Source organism: Cupressus sempervirens, chromosome 4, assembly GCF_028749045.1.
Source record: "Cupressus sempervirens isolate cs-2001-9-10 chromosome 4, ASM2874904v1, whole genome shotgun sequence".
NCBI lineage: Eukaryota > Viridiplantae > Streptophyta > Pinopsida > Cupressales > Cupressaceae > Cupressus > Cupressus sempervirens.
The window spans coordinates 383236139-383261549 of NC_143121.1; the positions used below are offsets into that span (position 1 = coordinate 383236139).

At 36.0% G+C, this 25411-nt stretch overlaps 1 protein-coding gene across 2 annotated transcripts in view; it reads left to right on the forward strand.

Annotated features, from left to right (window-relative positions):
* The window catches only part of LOC149561664 (lecithin-cholesterol acyltransferase-like 4), a 126515-nt gene that overhangs the window by 68914 nt on the left and 32190 nt on the right, over positions 1–25411 (forward strand). For both annotated transcript variants that reach the window (XM_089825229.1, XM_089825230.1), the window contains exons 5-8: positions 8572–8707; positions 8863–8914; positions 9699–9799; positions 10160–10342. In XM_089825229.1, the coding sequence (XP_089681355.1) occupies positions 8572–8707; positions 8863–8914; positions 9699–9799; positions 10160–10342 (472 nt within the window). The remainder of the gene's footprint in view (positions 1–8571; positions 8708–8862; positions 8915–9698; positions 9800–10159; positions 10343–25411) is intronic.

Sequence of the window (25411 nt, forward strand, 5' to 3'; positions counted from 1 at the left end):
GCTCGAATCATCTAGTAGTCGTGCATCTCTGTCAACTCATTCACTCTGGTGACCTTTGATTGGAACTTTTCCGATGCTCATCTTAAGATGGAGTCTGTTGATGAAAGCTCCTAGATCTTTGACACTTGGAAGTTGACTAGATCATTAGCCTCATGGACAAACGCTAGGAATTTGGCTTTCATTCCCTCAATGTGCACCAATCGGCCATTGCTGGATACATACGATTCTATGTGCAGCACCTTTAACTATTCAAAAATCTTCTCCATGACCTTTTGCACTAAATCATGTACATCTTTAAGCTAATTTGTAGATCTTACAGAGCTTTCCACTATGAACTCTAAAGATTGCTTCCAATGAAGCAATGGCTCTTGACCTGATTTGAGGATCTTGTGGGTGATGGCGACGTTAGTCTTCATATCAATCACATCTTGCAACAATGCCAATTGCTCTGTCAATCTATCTAATGTGTTGTACATGGTAGTTTGATGACTAGACACTGCTTCCCTCAGCTTGTCAACATCTAACAACAGATTTCCTAGATTCTTGATGAGTGGGGGACCTTGGATCTTTATTTGATCAATCCATGATCGGCCAATTTGACCGAATTGCCTTTCCTGACCGAATTGCCTTTCCTGCTGCAGCTTCAAAAGCAAGTTCTTGTTCTCTTCTGCACTTGGATCAAATGTACTAGTTGAAGTGCTTCCAAGTGTAGCTCTAATGTAGTCCATTAGTTCTTTGTTCGAGGCCTTGAGTACCTCTTTCTCCGACCTTAACTCCTCTAGTCAGTCCTCAATCTTTTCATTCGTAGATTTCCATATATCCATGGAATCATGCACAAGAATACTAATGTCGACCATTCTGATCTAAAAGTCATTGGCAGTGAGCTCATGGAACTTGCCCTCCTTCTAAGGCTCTGCTATCTCCATTAACATGTGACCAGTAGAGGGATCAGAAGCTAATGTTGCTTCTTCGTCTTCTTCGATTGTGGTTGAGAAGAAGTCACCTGTGTGATGAAGTCTTTGGATGGGGCAGCTTTCTCATATCTTTGCTTTTTTCGATCGATGGTCTTTTCCAACCATGACTCAGTTGAGAGGACATTGGTCGTTGATTAAAGGGCTGTGGGATCGAAGAGCTTTTTCTAAGTTGCAATGGGGAAAACAATGACTTTGGTAACTGAGGTATCCCCTTGTTGAGTTGCATTCTGCTCTTGACCATCCATGGGATTGGTGTCACCATCAAGGTTGATGACTTGAACAGGGGAGGAAGGCTTGGCTACGGACTTCTCTTGCTCCTGCTCTTTATCCTTATCCTTATTCCCAACTTTTCCTGTGTCTGGAAGAGATCCTCCTCCACAAGTAGGGATGATCTAAACATTATTCTCCAGAGGTTGATCTCCGCCTTGGCTGATGTACTGGGTTGAACTTGCTGATGTTGAAGTGGCAACAGTAGTGGAGGTAGCTGTAGTTGACTGAGTGGTTTTGGAAGCTACTCCATTGGTAGAGCCTGTAGTGTCCATTCTCTTCTTTCTTGCTTTGGTCCACTTCACCCATTTGTCCGTCCTCTTAATGATCCCATGCATTAGGACCTCCATTGTATCGATGATAGAACTTTCAGGCGAGGTCGATACATTGGGAGTTCCTTTGATCTGCTAAAAAAATGAAGGATGCATATAGGAGCCGTCATCTGCAAGATCAGAAACATCAACAGAGTCATTATACAACTTAATTTCATCAATTGTTAGCCTAGACCGATACTTCTTTTGAGTTTGGTATTCATTGTGACATCTAGCCCAAAAATCTTCAATGTTTGGAACATGTTTGTGGGCGTATCCCAACTTCAAATGATCTCTCATGAAGTTCACCGGGACATACTGGGGCTTGAGTACCTCATAATCAATCAATTTGATCTTACTCTAAAAATTTTTAACTAGATTTCGAGCATCGGATCTAGAGGCATAGGAATAGGGTCCCATTATTATTGGGAAGGAAATTCTGGCTATTTTCTTTACATTTGAACACAAGGTGTTCACTTCTAGTATTTGTCGACACAATTCGACAAGAACAACCTTGTCCTCAAGGTACCTAGGTAGCCTTTTGGAAACCCCGTCGAAAGCACTGATTTGTAGGTAGGAGAAACTCGGGAATTGGATGAAAGAGCATCCGAATTGGCCTATAGCCGAAATAGCTTCAGGTGAAAATCTTTGTTCAGGACAACCTTGCAATTCTCGATACAGTCTCATAGTGAAGGCATCATTCACTTTCACGTACTCTTCGAAGCTCCTCTACAGCTGAAGGCGTGGGTAGAACTCATACACCCTTGTATTTTCATCATAGTCTTCAATGCTGGGAAGACTCGACAATAGGTGATGTGTGGCTGAGGTATATATTAAATATGAAGACATAAAATTGCTTGAATGCCTTAGCTGAATTTAACCACGAGGCAAGCTCATCACATATGATTTGGGCCCAATCAATCTACAGTCCTTCGGCACATATGGCTTGCACCAAGAAGAAGTGATGCCCAATGAAATCCAAAATTTCTTCTTTTCCTTTCAATCTCAGTAGTAATGCCAGGATGTCAACGATCTCTCTTTTCAAATTAGTTTCAAAAAGAATTTTCAACATTTTGCTTTTCTTTAAACGAGGTGTTTGGAACTAGGTTCTCTGCATATCCTCTCTTCTCAAAATTTTCTTTTCATTAAACATAGATGTAGAGGAGCCGAAATCCATGTCACAGTATTCTTCCTTCATTGGCATGCCGAATGCAGATTGCATCAAGGCCTTATTTATTGAGAGAAGGATAGATTGATCAGGAAGCAAGATTTTATGCATTTTCGGATTATATCTTTCGAAGCATTCTCTCACTAGCTCTAGAGCTTGCACAGCCATGGGAAATCCGACAACTTCCACTAATCCACTTTCTTTCAGTTTTTGGGTAATTTGGTGGATAGGCTGAGAATTAAGCCTTTTGTGAAGATCACCTAAGTTGTAGAACTTGAATGAAGTATCAGTGAGATCCTTTTATTTACTTTCCAAGCCTATAAGTCGATCATAACCTGCTGCTTTGATTGCCATTTGCTTATGATTTCAAAGAGGAGGCAATTGTTCGATAAATAGTAGTTAAAACAATGAGGAAGCAAGTTTGACGCAATTCCGATGAAATAGATGTAGAAATCCGTACGTTGGTGCCACACGAATGAATTTAAGCGCAACCAACGATCATAACAATAGGATTTGCAATAAATTTGATAATCAACGGCTATTTAAAACTTTCTGTTTCTATGCATAAAAAGATTCATAAATTGAAAGCCGTATTACTTCACTTAGTGATTTAGTATCGTGAAAAGCAACTTACCGAAACAAGGGGTTTTAGTTTAACGGAAGTCCCTTGTTTACTTCAGGATCCAAAATAAGGATTCGCACGATAACTCATTATATACGGAGGGGAGAGCGTAGATCCATCTTTTCGTAAGCTTATCTTTTCTTTGCTTCGGGATCGTAGTGCAAGGAATGATCCTTTGATACCTTGGGCACTTCATTTTCTTATTCTCCACAACGAGCATTCGAACACTTGATCTCCTTTATATCAGAATTGCACCTCTACGACTGACTTTACCGAAAGCATCTTTTGGGCATCTCTGTGGAATATTCTCATACTATAGTCACGTAGTTCTTTATTTTTCAAGTCTCTCGGAGAAGTAACCTTTCATATTTCCGAAGGATGGAAAACGGCTCCGAAAGCAATGCTTTCCGTGGGAAGAAACACTTTGAAGCATTTTCCCTTGTTTTGATTAGTTACCTTGTGTATCCTTGAGATTAGATTTCGAGCATGGATTCACCATCACGGGCTTGGATTAATTGCTTTTCAGCATCATGCTTGGGTCCCGTTAATGCGTTAAAACTTTGAATGGAGCACAAACCATATTGGCTTCGGAAACAAAACAATAACATTTTCATTTCCATCGGGCGAGTAGCTAAAAACTTGCAGACCTGTTTCTCTCCACATAATCGATTTGACCTCGGAATTTTGACTCGAGGCCTTCGTAGCTTTGACTTGCACTTTTCTAGATCTTTTCTTCATAAGTCAAGAATGTGTACATCTATGAATTTGTTCTTCGGGATCCTGCTCGATGAAGTTCGCCAAAGGGGGTAGATAGCCGGATGATTAAGAATCCTTGTTGTAAGAGAACAATCACGGAAACAAGAAGGAATCACTTCTCATCAGGAAGACACTCAAAACATATCCCAATCAAAACTAAATCACCTAAGCCCCAAACACATTGAAATGACAAGAATCCTGCATCGAGGGATAAAAAAAGGTAAAGCAAGGGAGACTTGGAAAAGATGTGTTGGTGTAAATAAGTATTTACTATTTACACTTAAGTTTACTTAGGTTAATGCATATATTTTTTTATTTATTTATTACTCACCTAGGAGTATGCGTACTCTTGTGAGTTGTGATGTTGACAACACAGGAGTTTGCACTCTAATTATGCACATGTTGTCTACACTTAGGAGTTAGGACATTATTTGAGCACATGGTGTTTGCAACATTCTAGACACCTCATCGTGCTTATCTTCTTATTGTGGAAGATATGTGCTTAGTTGTCATGCTTATCTCCTAGTTCTTCTTAGACACATTCTAGATGCATCTTAGAGGCCTTTATATACAAGCTCTCCTAGTGTGTATGTACATGCTTGTACATGCTTCTAATAATAGAAAGCATTATCATATTGATCATACTCTTTGGTCTACTGTGTGCTTGTACTTATGCTCCTTGATCTTGGGTGAATTTTGCTCTAAGGCAAATTCTTATATGGTATCAGAGCTATACCAAATTCTTACATGATATCAAAGCTTGGGGAGATTCTCGTTACTAGCCGTTCGAGACCATAGTTGCTTCAACACCTCGACCCGAATCTGGAGAATCTACAGATATTGGGAGTGTCTAGAGCCAGATCTGACCTCGCCATTGCGTCCGGAATGTCGATTTGGTGAAGATCGACTATAAATTCGCCTATGTTGGGCAATAGTCAAAATTGAGGCAAAATTTGTATGATCATTGTATGAGGCAAGCGATTTTTTTTGTTTTGGGGTAGAATTTCGTGATCTACACATTGGTGCAGGTGGTTTGAGATCTCTGTTCCTGAATTTTTCTACAAGTCGCAAATCTCGATTTTTGCCACTTCAAATGCTTGGTACGGGCTCATCTGGACTCCAAATCAGATTCTGTTTTTTTTGAAAGTGCATTTTTTTTTGTCTACTTTCCAGATCTGCAATCAAATTATGGGTTCTGTGGACAAAAATACTACTTCCAGAAATAAGCCCTAAATTGGCAAGTGGCTATATGGTGCCCAAATCATACATTAGGGGGGGGGGGGGGGGGTTAATTGCTTAGCTCTTCTTTTCGGGGGGTACATTTATTGATCTCATGGAGTCTTGTCACATATGCTATTTTGGTTTAAGACCGAAGTTGACACCGAGGAACTATAAAAAATGGAGTGCTTTAATGCTTGATCATCTGAGAGAACATTAGGAAGTGCTTCCTTATCTCTGCTCGAAGATACTGCCACCTAATCCAAATTGGGCAGATCATATTCATCATCTTATTCACTTTATGTATAGAAGTATGAGTAAGGAATCTTTTGCTCTTGTTCTTATGGCAAGTTTCCCTCATGATGTTTGGATGACTCTTTGCAAAAAATATGGAGATCCCACAGTTCCTCCTTTTCTAGATGACATTCTATCTTTTGTGGCTTCAATCCCGGTTCCTCCAACTCTAGAAGAGATCCCGCCTCCTGATACTCCTGTTGCTCCTACTTATCCTGTTCTAGCCACAAATGCTTCAGATTTAGTGCAGTAGGACCCTTCATGTCTTCCTACTTTATCTTCATGCAATGACTTCCTTCCCACCCTTGCAAGGCTGTTCGTGGAGTGTCACATTGAAGATGTGGGAGACACTATTGATGATATTCGTCTTCTTTTTGAGATGAATTCTTTTGCCGCAGTGACAAATTCATGTACTTCAGCACAATAGGGTACACATTGTCTTCCACGTGATGATTTCTTGCCAGGCATTTCAGCTCTGTTCGTGGAGACACACATAGCAGATTTGGAGGACTTTTTTGATGATCTTTTGCTTCTCTTTGCTAAGGACGATTCTTCTACAGTTGTTGCGAGGGCTCACTCTGACCCTCATGTCCATTCTCTACATGATCAATCTTTACAGGGTGGCGTGATTGTGGATACTTATGTACAACATCTGTAGGAGGTCTCTTTGTCATTTGAGAAGATTGTTGGTTCCTTGAAACAGGTTCTACATCACTCCTTATTCGATCTGCACTTCTTTTTAGCAATTTTGGAGGAAGCCATCATCAGCATCGACACAGGGACACTTGAACAGGTTTCAGAGACACCGTTCATCATAGAGATTCCTTCTCCATACAGGGGACACACCTCCTTTGTACCCTTGCCACTGTTTTTTCTAAAGGGGAGGAACATCATTTAGAGGTCATGGATTAGCTTCTACATTGGAGAATTTCTCACTGATCGGCACACTACCTTTAGGGGGTGGGGACTACCTTGTCTCCTCCTCCTTTTTAGGGGGGGACTTTTTCCTCTTAGGGGTTTTTGTCCTTCTCCGATTTTCTCTTTTGTGTATACTGGATGTATGTCATCATGGGGGGGTCTTGATTACTCCATCCATCCATGCATCCTTTTTCATCTCTCTTTTTGGTGGAGGGTTTTTCCCATGAGGTTTTCCCTCTTTCTCCGCTTTATTAGAGATTTGCATTTGCATTATGTACATGGGTACCTAACATGGCCTAGTAGCTGGGACCCATCATGCATTTCATCCTAGATCATGTAAGCTTAAGGGCATTCCCCTAAGTTGTGGGGGTGTTGGTGTAAATAAGTATTTACTATTTACACTTAAGTTTACTTAGGTTAATGCATATATTTTATTATCTATTTATTACTCACCTAGGAGTATGCGTACTCTTGTGAGTTTTCATGTTGACAACTCAGGAGTTTGCACTCTAATTAAGCACATGTTGTCTACACTTAGGAGTTAGCACATTATTTGAGCACATGGTGTCTATAACATTCTAGACACCTCATCGTGCTTATCTTCTTATTGTGGAAGATATGTGCTTAGTTGTTATGTTTATCTCCTAGTTCTTTCTAGACACATTCTAGATGCATCTTAGAGGCCTTTATATACAGGCTCTCCTAGTGTGTATGTACATGCTTCTACATGCTTCTAATAATAGAAAGCATTATCATATTGATCATACTCTTTGGTCTACTGTGTGCTTGTACTTGTGCTCTTTGATCTTGGGTGAATTTTTCTCCAAAGGAAAATTCTTACAAGATGCAACGTGGGAGACTTGGGAACTCAATGAGAAGAGAGTCACCTAGGGGCTATCTCGACAAGCAATCAGAATAAAATTGCAATGAATGCCAACAACTACAAACTGAAAAGGGAAAGACTGAAAGTTGGCAACACTGTTTACTTTATGTATGATTATCTTAGTATGCATCTTACTAATTAACATCCTAGAAATACATATTTCCTAGATAGAGTCGAAATAAATAAAATTGTTTAACTTACACAAGATTCATTATTTCCTTTATTAAGGAGGGAGAAATCTGATTTCCTTAGCTTTCTATGGAGGACATATTCACTTATTCACATGCCTTTAACCTATTCATAGAATGGAATAAATGCACATCATTATTATTAGTGTTACCTTATGCCTTCCCCATTCTTGTATATGGTGATGCCTTTGACCTTTATTGGGCTGCCTTCGGTTTTTTTTACATTTGCCAAGTGTATCTTTTTTAATATAATATGATTTGTTGATTTTTTTTTCATTCGGTGCCCTTCCCTTAATTCATAAGCCCAATTTGTGGTCACGGGTTGCAACATTTTAACTTATAGTTATTATTCGTAACTATGTTATTTATAAGTGAGAATTAGATACAGATATTATAATTATTCTTCTATTATATTAAATATATTTATTATCATAAGTATTTTTCTATTATTAATGCAATATGAAAAGTTTGATAATAATACAATATGATATCATGTTGGTTAATTTTGTAGATTTATATTCTGTAAATGGTCGACATTATAAATTAATGAGTCATAATTGAATATATTTTTATTTAAAATGTTATCAATGTTTACATTAGTCATATGTCATTATCAGTTCATGACATCTTTTCTCAATGGTTGTTTTAATTTGTCTTGCATTTTGTGAACAAAAGTTTTTTTTTTTTTTGAATTTTAGTAGCAAAGATGTGCGATTGCAACACCATTCTGATATGGTTAATAGCTGGAAAATCTGCTAAGTTTAGGTGGCAGTGAAAAGATCGTTGATTCCTTTAGAGGGCTTATAAACTAATTAATGCTTGGAAATGAATGGATGCATACATTTTGGTTCTTCATAGTTATTTCTACCTTGTTACTTTTTGCCCAACAGCACACGTCCTCAGTTTTCTTTTATGAAAGAGATTGTTCTGAATGGTGACTTAAGATAATCTATCCAATTGCCTACATTTTAGGCTTCAAGAGACCATGGATCGTTTAAGAGCGAAGTTGGAATTCATATATCAAGCTTCTGGGGGAAAGAAAGTCAATATCATAAGCCATTCAATGGGAGGTCTTCTTATAAAATGCTTTATGACTCTGTACAGTGATGTAAGGAAAATGTTTATGTTATTTGCCATTTGCAGTTTTCTTTTTAGTTACACTCAAGATGAAACCAGAATAATGAACATCCTAGTTTACATTATGTCTGGTTTTTTTGTATAGTTGATTATACAAGTTATTTAGCAAGCAGTTTTATTTTGCAGGTATTTGAGAAATATGTTAACACTTGGATTGCAATTGCTGCACCATTTCAAGGTATTTGCAAACAGTGTCAGACACTTTCTTGTGTTTTGATTGTTTACAGAATCATTATCTCTTTATTTCATCATGTTTGTCTGTAATTCAAAAACCAGTTATGCTTCAGTATTTATAGTCCCTATATCATTTATATTAGGTAAATGAAGATACAACCAGCAGAAATTAGAGAGGGTGCGATATTGTTCATGAATTTGGTTTTGTAAAGGTCAAGTGGTTAGTAATTTAGGTAACAAGTCATAAGGGATATGTTTCACAAATGCTAACAGCCTTTTATTCTTCCATTAGCCTGACTTGAATAGGAGCATAAGTTAACATCGTAGTACAATTAAAGGGGACCACAATTTCTTTACATGTTTGATAAGAAACCTTTGGCAGTGATGCATGTGTAGTCTACGGAAATCTAAATTTACAATAGTAGAAGCATTTTAGAGCAGTGTCCTGCAACTCACAAGATTTTACTTGTAACAAATAGCAAATGTAGACAGATTTATCTGATTAACTGGGCATAAACGAGATGGCCCGAATATACCACATATTTTGGCTGTAGATATCCAATTCTTAGCAGTTCAAATCCACATATTTTGGCTGTAGATATCCAATTCTTAGCAGTTAAAATCCACATATTTTGGCTGTAGATATCCAATTCTTAGCAGTTAAAATCCAATTCTCTTTTAAACTACATAGGTTGAGAATTACAAGTTTTTTTCATTTCCTTGTAACTTGCTGCCATTTGTAAAAATTAATTGTTAACATGTAGCAACTTTTTTGTTTTGGGTCACAGGTGCACCAGGATTTATAATGGATGTTCTATTGAATGGAGTTGCATTTGTAGATGGATGGCAACGTGACCTTTTCATTTCTAAGTGGAGCATGCATCAGCTGGTATCAGTTTTCTTTTAACAGAACACACCCTCCATGTGAATAGTTTTTTTGTTAGTTGTTTGATATGTTTATTTAATGCTTTTTTGGTAGTAATGATTTGTGTCATTATTGAAGTGGTTTTACTTCACTAGGTCATATCTTTAGAATGATATTTGATGTTTACTATATTTTTATGCTGTGAAACTTCCACTGAGCAACTTGATGTGCATCCACAACTGGGGCTAGTTTTTGAAGTTACTTTTGATTTGAATGTGCTTTTTTGAAAATATTTATGTAACTCAAAGGTATATTGATTATTTTGATTTATATGATCTAATGATAGTCAATCAGTTGTTTGATTTGTTTTTGTTTTCCTTGTAGCTGCTGGAATGTCCTTCAATTTATGAGATGATGGCTTGCCCTGATTTTGATTGGCCCACTCCTCCACTTCTTGAAATATGGCGAAATAAAAATGACGGTTTTGGCCACTCGTCAATTGAGCTTGAGTCATATGGGCCACAGAATTGTGTTAATGTAATGAAGGATGCACTTGTCAATAATACGGTAAGGACCTATGTGACTTTTAGTAGTGTTATAGTTATTTTGAATTATTTTAATTTTTTTGAGCAGAAACAAAAAGTCAATTTGTATCTTTATTCATGTACCTAGATGATATGCACAGTGTCATTGTCCAGGGCAAGTGCCATTGCCTCTTCCTACATGGAGTGAAGGATATTGTTTTCTGGCCTTACTTTGACTTTTGTTTTCCTATTTTTTAATTTCTATAAAGCTACCTTATCAGGATTTATAAGGTCTCCTAATCATTGTTGAGAAGAAAATCTTCATTGTGAACAAGCATTTTCTTAATTCATAAAATAGAAGTAGACTGGCTGAAGAATGGTATAGGGAGTCGCACTTTGAGTTTTAGAATCCAAATGCCTTAAAATAGTAGATACTACACCAGTTCAATAAACTGGAAATTACTGGGACCATTTATTTCCTTTTTAAACCAGATATCACTTTGTTTTTAATTTGCATTAGAAGTTCAGAAATGATGAGAATGAGAGTTTTCTTGTGATGAGAGGAACTTTTACATTTACAAGGCTGCCATTCTTTCATCTTCTGTTGTAATCCTTAATCCCTCTGTCCTTCTCCATGGAATTGAATTGAGTAATTGTGGTCAAGGCAATAACTTGGTTTATGTTCTCTTAAGATGAAGACAATTCAATTTCTTAGGTCCTCCACATTTTTATCAATGGTTTTTCTTCACTCAGGGGGTAAAAATTTTCCAACCTTAAGATTTGAAGAATTGCAGACAAATCATTTATTAGCTTGATTATCTCTTTGGAGTCTGGATTCCTAGATAATTTATTTTTTTGAGAAAGAGAGTTTGATCTGATTACAGCCAATAATCAAAATACCCTTAATTTTTAATAAGATTTTTTAACTGATCTCCTATGTACAAGTGCTAGTTCAACTAGTTCAACAAAGCCAATTTAAAATTAAAAAAAAATTCAGTAATCCCCTTTATGTAAAGTGTCGACATGACTATAGACAATTAGTTCTATGCTTCCTGTAGTTGTGCATGGAATGCACCGATTTCTCATCCAAACCCTTCAGATCATTCTTCCGAACTCTATGTCTGCTTCATAAACATTAACATACCTTGTTCAAGAACCTCATGTTTACTGGTTTCGTAGGGGTGATATAATCAGAATCACCTTCACGGGTTATCATCATGAATGTCATGCCTTTCAGGTCATGTTTTCTTCTCATGACCAAAATATGGGCAATTATACTACCCTCAAATGCCTTGTATTGGGTTCAGAACCATACCGGAATCTGTGACGGTGTTTTTATTTCCATGGCCAAAGTGGCATTCTCTCTCGAGTATATGAAGGAGTCAAAATTTCCTCACCCTAGAAAAAACTATCATTTTAATAACTATAAAAGGTGGCAGTAGTGCTTAGCAAGAGTAAAGACACAGAAAGCAAGTTAAGCTGGAACTATGATATAGAATTCCAGAGAGCAATAGAAAATCTGCTTCTTAGTAATTGTATTTGAGACCAAATACTTGTTTGTGTATTAGGTTTGACCTTTGATATTATAATTCAAGATAGAATCCAGATTTGTCCCTTTGAGGTTAAATCTGTTATTTAAAAATTAATTTTCAAAATTATGAAATCGGTAAATATGTGTTTGGTTATCTGATTTGATTTGAACAGTTTTGAATTCCACTGTTTATGTTGAGTGAATTTGTGCTAGGTTGTGTGGATAGATAGTTCTTATCTGAAATCTTCAGGCTTGATTGCATCAAGTGGTGGCAGAGTGTGGTTTTCAAGTCCAGCCTGTTGAATATTATAGCTGCAATAGAGATCTTTTAATTTATCTCTTATTTTATAAAATAGAAATATGGAAGTTATGATCGTTGTGGTCATCTTCATCTGTAAGAGACATTTGTGATAATAATTAAGATTATATTTTATAAAGAGACGTGTCATACTTTATGCTGAATAGTTAGGAATATGTAGGGTCTTGTGTTGCTTGGTGTATTGTAAGACAATCAAGTGAAAGCCTTGTACTTGAACATTTCTTTTTCAATAAAAGATATATTTTGCTGGTGTGGCTGGGCTTTTCCCTGTAGTTGGAGGGTTTTCCCAGGATAAATGCTTTGAGTCTTTTGTGTATTGATTATTCGCTTCTGTATTGCTGTTAAACATTATTTTTCTGGGCTAAAAACTTAACATGGTATCAGAGCCAGGTTCAATATCAGCGATAAGAAGATTTGCTGAGTTCTTTTGCGGCATGCTTTGTCTCCTTATTTGATATATGTTTTGGCATCTGTTTGCTATCATGAGATTTATGCCTTGTCTCTTCCTCTTTGATATTTATGGTGTTTGTTAGCATGAGCAATTCATCTCCTGAATTGAATATTTGTAGTTTGCTTCAAGAAACCTGCATAACTTTCTGCATCTTGAGTTTGCCAACATAACAAGGTGCTGCTGGAGTGTTTCCAGGGAGACTATCTGCTTGTTTAAGAAAAGAAATCCTCATCTAGAACATCAGCTTCAGGGATAAAGGATCCACTCAAGCTGATTACTGTTAGTAGTTCAGCGGTTGAAGCTTTTGGTGTGAAGATGAAGTTTTCAGTGTTCTTTGATAAAGTTTTTTCAGTGTGCAATGCGTTGTGTGAGTTTTCACTTTTCAGAATGTTGATGTTTCATCCTTCATTAAGAAGTGAACTCTAGATGTGCTGGAATCGTTTTATAAAGTGCTGGGCCATTTTTTGTCAATTTTCTGGGAGTGAAAATTCATGTTAGCTGAAGCTTAATTTTAACACTCTGAGAGTTTCAGATCATTTTCTTGGTATTGGATAAGTGTTTTCCTTGCTGCTGCGCGATCAATTTCCATAAGCTAGTCGAAGGTAGTCATGCATCTTAAATTTATATATAAGTTGCAGCTCTTGAGGAAACACCCCGTCTGGGTCGTGGTGCATGGGGTGTTTGGAGTATTGTATTCTGCCTAAGTTGGACTGCAAAGTGCAAACATTCCCTTCTAGCAAGCATCTGAAGATTGGTGGCATATATGAAACACGTTAAAATTCACAGTTTTCTGTGAGAACAAATTCCAAATCTAACCTTGAAACATTCTTCATCAGATTATAGACAATAGCTTTTATATTGTGAAATAGAAAGTGTTCTTTTCAAAATAAACCACCATTCAACAAATCTTTTATTTAGCTACTATTGATGTTATTGTCGCTATGGTTCGATTCTTTTAGGCTGACATAGATAACAGATATAGTCATGATAATATAATTATATTGATATTTGAGATATAATATAATTATAATATTATAATATATAATTATTATTGAGATAATATAATTGATGATATAATAATTATATTATATTATTATATTAAGGGAAGTGTGGTGACCCTTGGTGAAAGGGCACCGCTGATAAGTATAAAGGAAGAATTTTTTCCCCTTCATCAATCACCCATTAAAATTTTAAATTTAGTATTATCCAATATTTATAATTTTATACAACCTTCTGATAACAAAATTAATAAGCTACATTGTTTTGGGTTGAGGAATTTCCAACAACACTCTAGACATTTCCTCTCCTATACCACTCTTTTTGGCTCCTCCAACATTGCTGAGAATAATTTTAGAGTTTCCATTGCTTGCCCTTGTTGATACTGGTCCTCCATATTGAATCCCTAGTTTATGAAGGGTTGGAGTGGATAATTAGAACTGTAATATAGCCACATCCAACAATTATATTGTGCCCAAAAATCAGCTCCTTTCTCCACCATTTTTAATACACTTTGTCATCCTTTCCTCCATTTAGTCCAGACTTATTGATCCATTATCCTTTCAATTCTTTGCTCCTTCGTTCCAACAGCTAAGCCCAACACATTGAGGCCATGTCCACATTAGTCCTATTTTTAAAGTCTGAATTTAGAAATTCATCACCCAACAACATTTTTCTGGCATGGAGCATCATAGGACAGTGTCATATGAATAATATCCGTAGTGTTTCATCATAATTCAATTTCTTAAATGCTATCTATCTCTCCTTGGCCATCAGGCTAAAATTTGCTTCCATGTTTGTAAATACCCAACTTTGCTTGGTGCAAGTTGTTAACTGCACCATCCTCTTAACCTCATCTATCAAGGCAAATTGCTTGATCTGAATTTATCCTTGTCCTTTCAATGCATTCAACTTTCACTCAACATTAATGGCAGTTAGCTCCATTTCTAATCCCTACGTTTGTCTCTTACATAAATTAGTGTCATCATCCCGCATAACTATTTTTTCATATTGCACCAACCTATCAACTGTTAATGCTTAGCTCAGGAATAAAGATAAACATCAATAAACAAATAACAAAAACAAAAGAGGCACATTAATATACAACAAATTATCTTGGGAAAACCCTCCAACTTGAGGGAAAAACCCAGGCACACCAGAAGAAAATCTCTTTTATTAAAATAATAAATGTCCAAGTACAGTGCTTTCAACTGAATACAAATGCTTATCACACCAAGCAATCATATATATATATATATTGAATTAAGAGACTCTTCATATCATAAGCAAAAGTCTCTTCATATTTGCAAATACATGTCTCTTCATATAATAAAATGTCAGATATTTAGGACAAACACCTAGCACACCTTGAATGCCACATTGTCCTCACTTGGTTATATAGAAATATCATCATAAATCTCTTCTCTAGCAATAAAAGATCTCTATCACTGCTATAATCTTCAACGCTTTTCTTAGCAAGAGAGAGATCTTTAGTATGAAAGGCACATATAGCTGCAATAAAAAAATGTCAATAAACATTGTTATCTCAGCATAACACTATTCACCATAGCTACATCTAGAGGGTGAACCATAAAAGCATAAGATTAAAGTCACGGAGTCACGCACATGACTTCCACCAGGCCTACTCGCAGAGAGTGGATCCAAGATACCTATTCGTAGATGGTGGAACGAGGGCTTTCACCTCAGACTTCTTCCAGAGAAGAATGAATTTCCACCATGCCTACTTGTAGAGGGTGGATTGAGGGCTTTCACCCCAGACTTAGCAGAGTTGATTCTGAGTTGACCAAATAGGGAGCTTTAGTAGTCATTTAACCTTTCTCTGAAGCTGAATAGTCTCCTTTTGAATATCGTTTCTTCCTCTGAAAGGAAACTAATCATAATAACAACTTGTATATGATCTTCCTCAGATATGTGTCATCAATTCAGTCCCATGACTGCAAGCACTGTCCTCATGATCATTTATACAGTCTGCATAACTTTGCATATAATCTCTCATTATCCCATTGCTTCTTGATCCATCCAACATGTTTTTGATTTTTTTCTGTGCCGGATTTGATGAGCATTTCCAAATCAACTAGTTTGATCAAAATTAAGCTGGGTGTAAGACCAGACACCAAACCTGCAAACAAAACAAGCCACAAAATTATCAGGATATACATTCAGAAAGTAGCCCTGCAACATTGGTGCTCTGCCTCAGCCATTCACCTATAAAAAATCTGATACTGGACCTGCTACTTAATTGCCCTCTAATTTCAGCAAATAGATTTACAAGGGAATGTTCTGAAGCACTGTGTTGGAATATATGCCAAAAGAACAGCTCACACAAGATTGTTCAGTATCTGCAATCTTTCAAAAGCATATTTGGCATAAGTTACAAAATTATACAAATTATGCCGAGCGAATTGCTTTGTTCACTCAACTACATTGGGAATATTATATACTGGCTGGAATTCTGCCTTTTTTACGGCCAGACATGGCAGGAATGCCAAGAGGTGCACTAATTAATTTGGGTGAAGCCACTATTTCATATCTGGTGCGCAAATCTGTGATTCGGTGACTGGAATTTTGTCCCTGTCAAATCGTGTGGATAATCATGCTGCTAGTCTTGAGAGAAATCAGATAAAATATTTCATATATTTAATACTAATGATCAATCTCTTTGTTAAAAAAATTAATGCTGCCCCTCGTTCCAGAATGAATGAAAGAGAAAGCATGAATGAAAATGAAAGATATACGATATATGTTCTGAAGAATATCAGATGATTTAGAATAATCAAATACTGTCACTCATATATATCTGAATGCACAAAGATGAAAAATGATCCTGTGAAAATTCAAAATATCACATAGACAATACCAAATTCATCTCCTTATTATCGGTACTTCTCTTCTTTACCAAAATGGTATGTCTATCCATGACATCGCTCGAATCCTGCACTTGAACAGACTTGATCTCATTAATTCTCATGCCTCCACTTTTTGAAGTCTCACTCAGTATATGATGTGATAAGATTTAGAAACATTTTCTGGATACAACCACTGATGACTTGAATACCAAATAGACACCCCGGAAAGAATATAACTTCAGTGTTCAATAAGCAACCTGAATGCCCTGCTGTTACAAAGTACAACAATCGACACATGAGGGCACAAGAGAAATATTAAGAAGCTGCCAAAAAACTCTGAGGTGTAGTGCCACTTCCACATTGAAGCATCCTGATACATGTCATCAAAACATAACCACAAGAAATACTAATTGAAGAACTAATGAAGAGAAGCATGAACAAACAGATGCATATCTGGACAAAACACAAAGGCACGAACAAAAAACACAGAAGACAAAAGAATGAAGGATGCCAGAGATGAATGCGATAATCGGGAGATTATTCAACAGAAGATATTTGCAGAAGCATATCAAAATTTGGAGGCAACTTGACTGAGAATCAACAACAATCATCATAGGTAAACTGATCTCTATTACAACTACTATGTTTGACAATCTCATATTTGCTGTTATCTAACTTGGCTATAATACCATGTTAATGTTTAGCCGACAAATAAAGATAAACAGCAATAAACAAAAAGAACAAAAAAAAGACACAAAGACGCAACAAATTATCTTGGCAAAACTCCCCAACCCGAGGGAAAAACACAGCCACACTACAAAAATATCTTTTAAAAAAATAATAATAAATGTCCAAGTACAATGCTTTCAATTGAATACAAATGCTTATCACACAAAGCAATCATATACATACTGAATTGAGAGACTCTTCATATCATAACCAAAAGTCTCTTCATTTTCCAAACGCTCGTTTCTTTATATGTCGCATGTCTCTTCATATAACAAAATGTCTGATATTTAGGATGGACACCTAGCACACCTTGAGTCGTGCTCACTGGGTTAAACAAAAATATCATCATTAATCTCTTCTCTAGCAATAAAAGATCTCTATCACAGCTACGATCTTCAGCATCAACTTCCCAATGTGCCAATTGGTCTTCTATAGAATTACCTTCTTAATAAATATGGGGTATTTGAGAATCTTAAAATTCATTCAACTAATGCCATATTAGTTTTAAATTATAACATAGTTTTGAATTGATTTAAAAAAGTAATATTAAATTTTTAAAACATTATAGTTTTAAAACTAAAAAGAAAATTATAAACCTTGGTGATTATGAGATTGAGTAGTTGAGGGAGGATTGTGCAGAGCTAAGGTGTAGAGAACCAACAACAATAATACATAGTGTTTCTTATAGCTAAAGGTTTTAAGTTTCTTTGTTTTTGTGACATTACACACACACACGATGGAAAATAAGTGACATTTTTTAGGGGGCAAAAACTTATTGTTTAGGATTTTTCAAATCAATAAATTAAAAAAATTCTCACTATTTTTCTGATAGGGTGTAGGGAACCAACAACAATAATACATAGTGTTTCTTATAGCTAAAGGTTTTAAGTTTCCTTGTTTTTGTGAAATTACACACACACACGATGGAAAATAAGTGACATTTTTTAGGGGGCAAAAATTTATTGTTTAGGATTTTTCAAATCAATAAATTAAAAAAATTCTAACTATTGTTCTGATTTCAGAATCATGTTGAAATCTGTTGTCAAGCACCACGTAAGTGCTGTGATTGGCAAGTAGAGAAAATAAATGTTTTAGGTTGTTAAAACGAGAACCCTAGCTGACTCTTAAGGTTTTTTTGGGTACTAAATTTTGGGGCTTTTCATATAACGAATTCTTAGGAAATAGGCTGATTTGGCAACATAGTTGTGAAGAAGATAAACCAAAGGTGCACTATTACATCAATGATTTGGGATAAAGTATGTAAGAGGAATTGAGCACTATTAGGCTGCATATTAGTTTTTCTAGAAGGTAGAAGAGAAGATAAACCAAAGATTATAGAATAAGAACAATCAAAGGGGAAAAGGCAAGAGATTCTAGTGAGGAATAGTGGAAGGTGGTGGTAGAGGAGAAAATTAAAAATATTGTAGAAACAAAAGTACTTGCTCTTATCATAGTGAGAAACTAATGATTTTCAATGAGGTCAAAGAAGATCTCGCAGAGCCAGACATTAGATGATGAATCAATTGCATCATCCAAACAAGTGTACGAGTTAGAGAAATGTGGATCATTGTTTGATGAAAAGAACACTATTGAAATCTAATAAATAGGAAAAGGCAAGAGATTCTAATGAGGAAAAGTGCAAGGTGGTGGTAGAGGAGATAATTAAAAAGATGTAGAAACAAATGTGATTGTTCTTATCGTAGTGAGGAACTGATATTTTCAATGAGATAAAGGAAGATTTGGCAGAACCAGACATGTAGATGATGAATCAATTGCATCATCCAAACAAGTGTATGAGTTAGAGTAATGTGAATCATTGTTTGATGAAAAGAGGACTGTTGAAATCTAATAAGGACAATCGATGTATGGGTATCGTTATAAATTTGAAATTTTTAAAAGTTATATCTTGTGTTATTTTATTGCGGCTTGTTGCTCTGTGTTTGATTATTGCACTTGGGTATATGATTGGACTATTATGATAATAGATAGTTTCTATTATCTCTGTTTAGTATCTAATGGTTATCTATTGTAATCTTCTATAAATATTAGAATGTTTCTAATGTTCAGTTTTCTGTTTCTAGAATAGAATGTTTCTAATTTTTACGATTGTTTCTTAAGGAAACATTGTTCAGTCTCTTATATGAATTGATCTCTTGATCACCGTTAATAACAAACAAATATTTTCCAATTACTTCGTAATATGGTATCAAAGCCAATAGTCTAAATTTTTTCGAAAATAATTATAATTTCTTGTTCGAAATTATGTTTTTTATTTTCAAAATTATTTACATGCATACTTGCTTCCAACTCTCTCTATAATCCGACTAACTCTCTTTATAATCTGACTAGGGTTTCCATTCCAAGAGATTTTAATCCGGCAACTTCTGACTCTTGGTGGGTTTTTCGAGAGCTCAACTGGGTTGCCGTCAGATTTATGGGTGCCTCAATTCTTGTGCCTCAAATATTGAGCCAGCCGATCTAGAAACCGTCAACATATTCTTTCTGAATTTTTTAAGCTCTCTTTTGGGCCACCCTTCAAATTTTCTTGGTCTCTACTTTTTGAGGATTACATGTACTTGCATGTTGTTTGCATGTGTTGCTTTACCATGCAAAGTCTCGTGTTTTGCCTCCTTCAAAAATTCTTGTGGGTTTTCATAATTCTTTTCCTCAAAAAAAAATTCTGATGGGTTCTCATATTTTTTCCCTTAAATTTTTTTCTTATGGATTTCTATAAATTATCCCTTAAAAATTTCTGATTATGTAATTCTCAAAGTTGTGTGGGATTCCTCTGTGGGTTTGTAATATTTTCCTCAAAAATTATCTATTGAGTTTTACCAAAAAAATGAAGCTTTGTATTGTCAAGTTTTGATTGTTTTTTCACCTCAAAAATCATGTCAAGTTTTGATTGTTTTTTCACCTCAAAAATCATGTTGGGTTTTGATTGATTTTTCATCTCAAAAATCATGTTGTGTTTTGACTGATTTTTCACCTAAAAAATCATGGCTTTTTATGGTTTGTTCTGGAGCATTATGCTCATCTACAAAGTTTTGGAGCATTATCCAAAGTACCATCAACAGTCTTCTCAGAGGACATCCTTTGCTCTAGATTCAAAATGCTCCCAAAAGAAAAACATTCAATGCAACTATTGCCACAAGTTTGGACACATCAAGGTTGAATGTCAGAAGCACTCAGCTGCCCTATCTAGGCAATCTGGTTCGCAGCCCATAGCGAACAATGCGGAGCACCTTGAGCTGACAGAATCTGCCCTTTATGCTTTTTGACAGCTTCGTGCTTTAGATAGATTAACCATTAAGGGAGGGTATTATGATAATAGATAGTTTCTATTATCTCTTCTTAGTATCTAATGGTTATCTATTGTAATCTTCTGTAAATATTAGAATGTTTCTAATATTGAATTTTTTGTTTCTAGAATAAAATCTTTCTATTTTTTACAATTGTTTCTTAAGGAAACATCATTCAGTCTCTTGTATAAATTGATCTCTTGACCACTGTTAATAACAAACAAATATTTTTCAATTACTTTGTAATATGGACAATTGTCCTTTGGACCCTCTTCTTGTGATTACATCAAGGATAGCAAAGAACTTAATGTAAGTCTAATTTTTTGCAAATTAGGGCCTCCATTTGAGCATCCTTTAATAACGTAGTATAAAGGTTAAGGCATCAACTAGAAGAAAGTGCTAGCACTGGATATGACAGCTGCACCTGAAGGCAAAGCAACATACGTTGCTGCTCTAATGATAAGTACAGGAATGATATGGGCCAATGAATTAATGAAGGGAAGTCCCCAATATCTAACAGGAAATGTTCATTGGATGGGTGTGACAAATACAATTGTCTACAATTATGATGGCAACAAGTTGCCTAGAGTTTTGAGCTTGAATTCAATATTCAGGAATATTATGATAAAGCACTCTTGAGCAGATATATGAAGTCCTTGTGAGCAATTTATAAGGAGATCATAGTCATTGTTGTGACATAATTGTTGTCAGACTGATTGGAGAAGAAAATATAAACAGATTACATGTATACATGATAGTCAAATACATGAAGATAAGAATACAAACACAGATGACTCTAGAACAGTCCCATCAAGATCGGTAGTGTACGAGGATTCAATCAGAACTATACAAGTAATTACAGCAGGGTGACATTTGTAAGTTTATATTCAGAAATATTGATAAATATTTAACCGCCCAGCATGCTTAGAACATAAAGAATTCAAGCATGACTAATTATGTTGGATTCAATGGAACTGTATACAGCAATTATGCTTTGGAAATAAAATGGCAGTGGTTGACTCTCATACAACTATTCAGGTATAGAAACAAAGCAGAGACAAATTTATATGTTATAAAGCAGTGGTTTCTTTGAAGGCAGTGATAAAGAAGTTTTAGAATTCAAAGTAAATGACATATCCAATATTATCGTTATGAAGAAACACAACTATATTACAAAGACTGTGAAGGACATGTATCTCTGCCATGAACAACAATCTGAAGAAGACAGAGAGAAAATTGGAAATGAAGCTGTAGAGGATATGACTGTGACTATATGTGACAACGATATACTACAATGGAGATTTCCATGGCAACAACCATATCATTTTAAAGGTGCTCAATGAAAAACAAATGTAACAGCGATATAAGAGCTGTTCGAATATATGTGGGATAGAAACGGAATACATAAAAGCAATCAAACTTATTAAAGACAAAAATATCATATTGCAAATACTTGTGAACATCACGGGGTTTCCTAAATCTGCTAAATAACATCATGTTCTAATGAGTTAGCCCGACATTCCACATTACGATGAAGCATGAAGATTATTAATGGAGATAAGAGTCTGAGAAAAGGAGGAGAAACATCAATATTTAATGGAATATTGAGTTTGATGATTTATATAAACTATCGAATGGAGCAGCTATAATATGAAAAGTTTATATCTTATGGAGAGTAACCATGCGATGGCTGAAAGTACACTCACAGATGGACAAATTGCGGAAGGAAATGATGGCTAATAATAATGACTGGAATAAGCAATGTTAGATATGCAGTGCTGTTAGTGTAGTTTTTAATTTTTCCTATTTTGCTAGGTTTTTCTTACACTTTTAATAATCTCGCTTAGATTAATAAAGCATGTCTTATTAGGTGAATGGTTGTGAGGTGTCACCTTCCTACATGTGAGCATCCATTAGCTATCTTGGGAAGATACTTTGCTATCTTTGGTTCGATAGATGCTTGCTTCTCATTGGTTGATGTTGCCACCTCCTCCCTCTTCCTAGCCTATATAAGCATGCTACCTGGCTTGTATTTGCATCCTCTTAATGCTATTTTGCTTCTAGCATTTGCATTACTCTCTTGGAGACTAACTCTATGTAGCTATTTTGATTTTGTATCATTTGCATTCATAGTTTAGATATTTATTCTTTGCACTAGTTTTCTGGGTTATTAATCTTTTCAGATTCTAACATGGTATCAGAGCTTTTCTATGTGCAAGAGTAGATTTTAGTTTCCTTATTTGAGAGATTCGGGAGGGGCTAATAAATTTTATTGTAGTTTTTTTGAAAAATGAAGTATGCTCTTCTCTTGCATCTTTGGATGATCTTGAGAATCAGAAAAGTTTTGACAAAAACAGTTTTTCTTTGGGGTTTCAATCTCAAATCTGACAACCAACTTGCATATTTGGAGTTTTCAATCAGTATTGCAGGTTCCAGCATGCCATTGATGGACTTAGGAAGCTGATTCAGCATTTGCATGTTATATTTTGGTTGCTGGGGTCATTTCTTGATTTTTGGAGCCGTTTTTTACTGTTAAAGGCATTTGATTTACACTACAGCAACATTTTCTGTACATCAGCAAGAAAAACGCTTTCTGGGTTTTGTTCGCAGCACTGAAAAACTATTTGGGTATATTTTAGTTTTTGCATGCAAGCCATATATTTTGTAGAATCGAGCACAAAAAGCTACAGCCATACTTCTCTCCATTGGCAGTCGCAGATTTGAACGCAATTTTCAAATGTCTCATTCTTGCTCATACAGACTCCGATTTTGATGATTCTTGTTATGACCTTGGCTATTTTTTTGTGCTCTATCCACTAGTGGAGTTGTTTTTTTGATTTTCATGCATGAATTCTTCAGAAATTGCAGATTCTCGGCCGTGACTGTGCACAATTCTCGTTTTGAAAACTTCAGAGGATCATAACTTTCTCATACGACCTCGTATCAGGGCGATTCTTTTTTTGAAAGTGCATGATTTTTGGAGTAGATCATATTGGTGCTATTTGTTTCCTTGATTATTGTGCCCAAGTTTCATTTTCAGCATATGCTCTTCACGAGGGTTTGTAATGCATTGAAATTAAGACCACTAAGTATTTCTTTCTAGTGGTAGTTGTAAACGCACTAAAATAAAGTGCCAAATCATATTTCTTAGGGGGGGTTCTTTGATTGAGTAAAAAGGGGGGGCATTGTCGTGGTTGGGTTCTCTTCTTTTTAGCATTTCTTCTCTGCATTTCTTCATCATGGATCAAACAAATATGCCCAGCCTAACTCCATAAAATTACTTTGAGTGGAAATCACGAATGATAATTCACTTAAGGAAAGCGGGATTAAATAGGATAACTATGGGACTTGAAACTGAACCTGATAAAGATGAAGATAAACCTAAGTGGTTTAACAAATGTGATGAGGCATATGGAACATTGTGTTTTTCTGTTTTTCCTGATTTGCTATTTCACATTGAGTCTTTGGATACACCAAATGAAGTATGGACAAAGCTAGAAACACTATTTGACACACAAGATTCAATGAGGGGTCATATTTTGGAAAATGAATTAATTAGTTTAAGTCCAGGCAATTTCAACACAATCCAAGATTTCTTCACCAAATTGAAATCACTAAGACTGCAGTTAAAACAATGTGGAATTGAAAAGAAAGATGAACAACTGATTCTTAGTATTCTTTCTAAGCTAATTTCAGAATATTCTGTGTTTGTCTCTACCTTCTATGCTACTAAGGGTGCACTTGGTACTCAATTCACCATGCCATCTCTAGATGATTTTGCTGTCAATCTCACTCGAGAACAAGACAAGCTAGTCCAGATGGGCACTCTTAAGTCCTCTAAGTCACATGCCTTAGCTGCCAACCAAGGCACAAAAGAACAAAAAGGACAAAGTAGTAACAACAATAGTAAGGATGAGAAACAAAATAATAGTGAGGAAAAGAAGGATCAGATACCAGTTGCTTCAAAAGCAACTATTGATACCTCATCCTCTAAGGGCGATAAGCCTAATAAAGAAAAGGTTAAATGTGCCTATTGTAAAAGACCTAGTCATGATGAACATAAATGTTTGAAGAAACAAATTGATCACTTGACATACATTCTTGATAAGAATAATATTAGTGTTCCTAAGTCTATCAAACAAAGTTCTAATGAAGGGTCTAACAAGGCAAAAGAAAACAACAAGGGGAAAGGAAAGGGAAAGGCTCTTGTTGCAGTTGCTTCCTCACCATCCACTTGGGTTCTTGATTCGGGTGCTTCGCACCACATGGCTTCATCTTAGGAAGAACTTGCATCCTTGGAGCCATGTACTATGCCTTCTATTTTGATGGGTGATGACACTCCTGTTGAGGTGTGTGGGAGAGGGTCTGTTGATGTGGGGGATGGCACATTCCATGATGTTCTTTATGTACCCTCATTATCAACTAATCTCCTATCAATATACCAGATCACTCACACCGGTTCAGGCAAGCGGGTTGAGTTCACTCCTGATTTAGTGGAGATGCGTGAGTTGCATAGTGATTCTGTAGTTGCAGTTGGGAGAGCAGATCATCAGTCACGATTCTATCTATTTTCTCACTTTGTTCCTGATCCTCCATCTGTTTTGCTCACTCACTCTAATGATGTGAGTAAATTATGGCATGAGCGGTTTGGCCATCTTAACTTCCGCTATTTGCATCAGCTCAACCAGCAGAGCATGGTCACAGGGTTGCCTTCGGTTCAATTCTCAGGAGGTGTTTGCCAAGGTTACATTCTTGGTAAGCATCCTAGGAAAAGTTTGACAAAAGTAAGCCTTGGAGAGCTTCACAGATACTAGAGTTAGTTCACAGTGATTTGGTTGGTCCATTTCAACATCCTTCTTTCAGTAGGGCCCGATATGTCCTCACATTCATTGATGACCTTTCTCGATATACATGGGT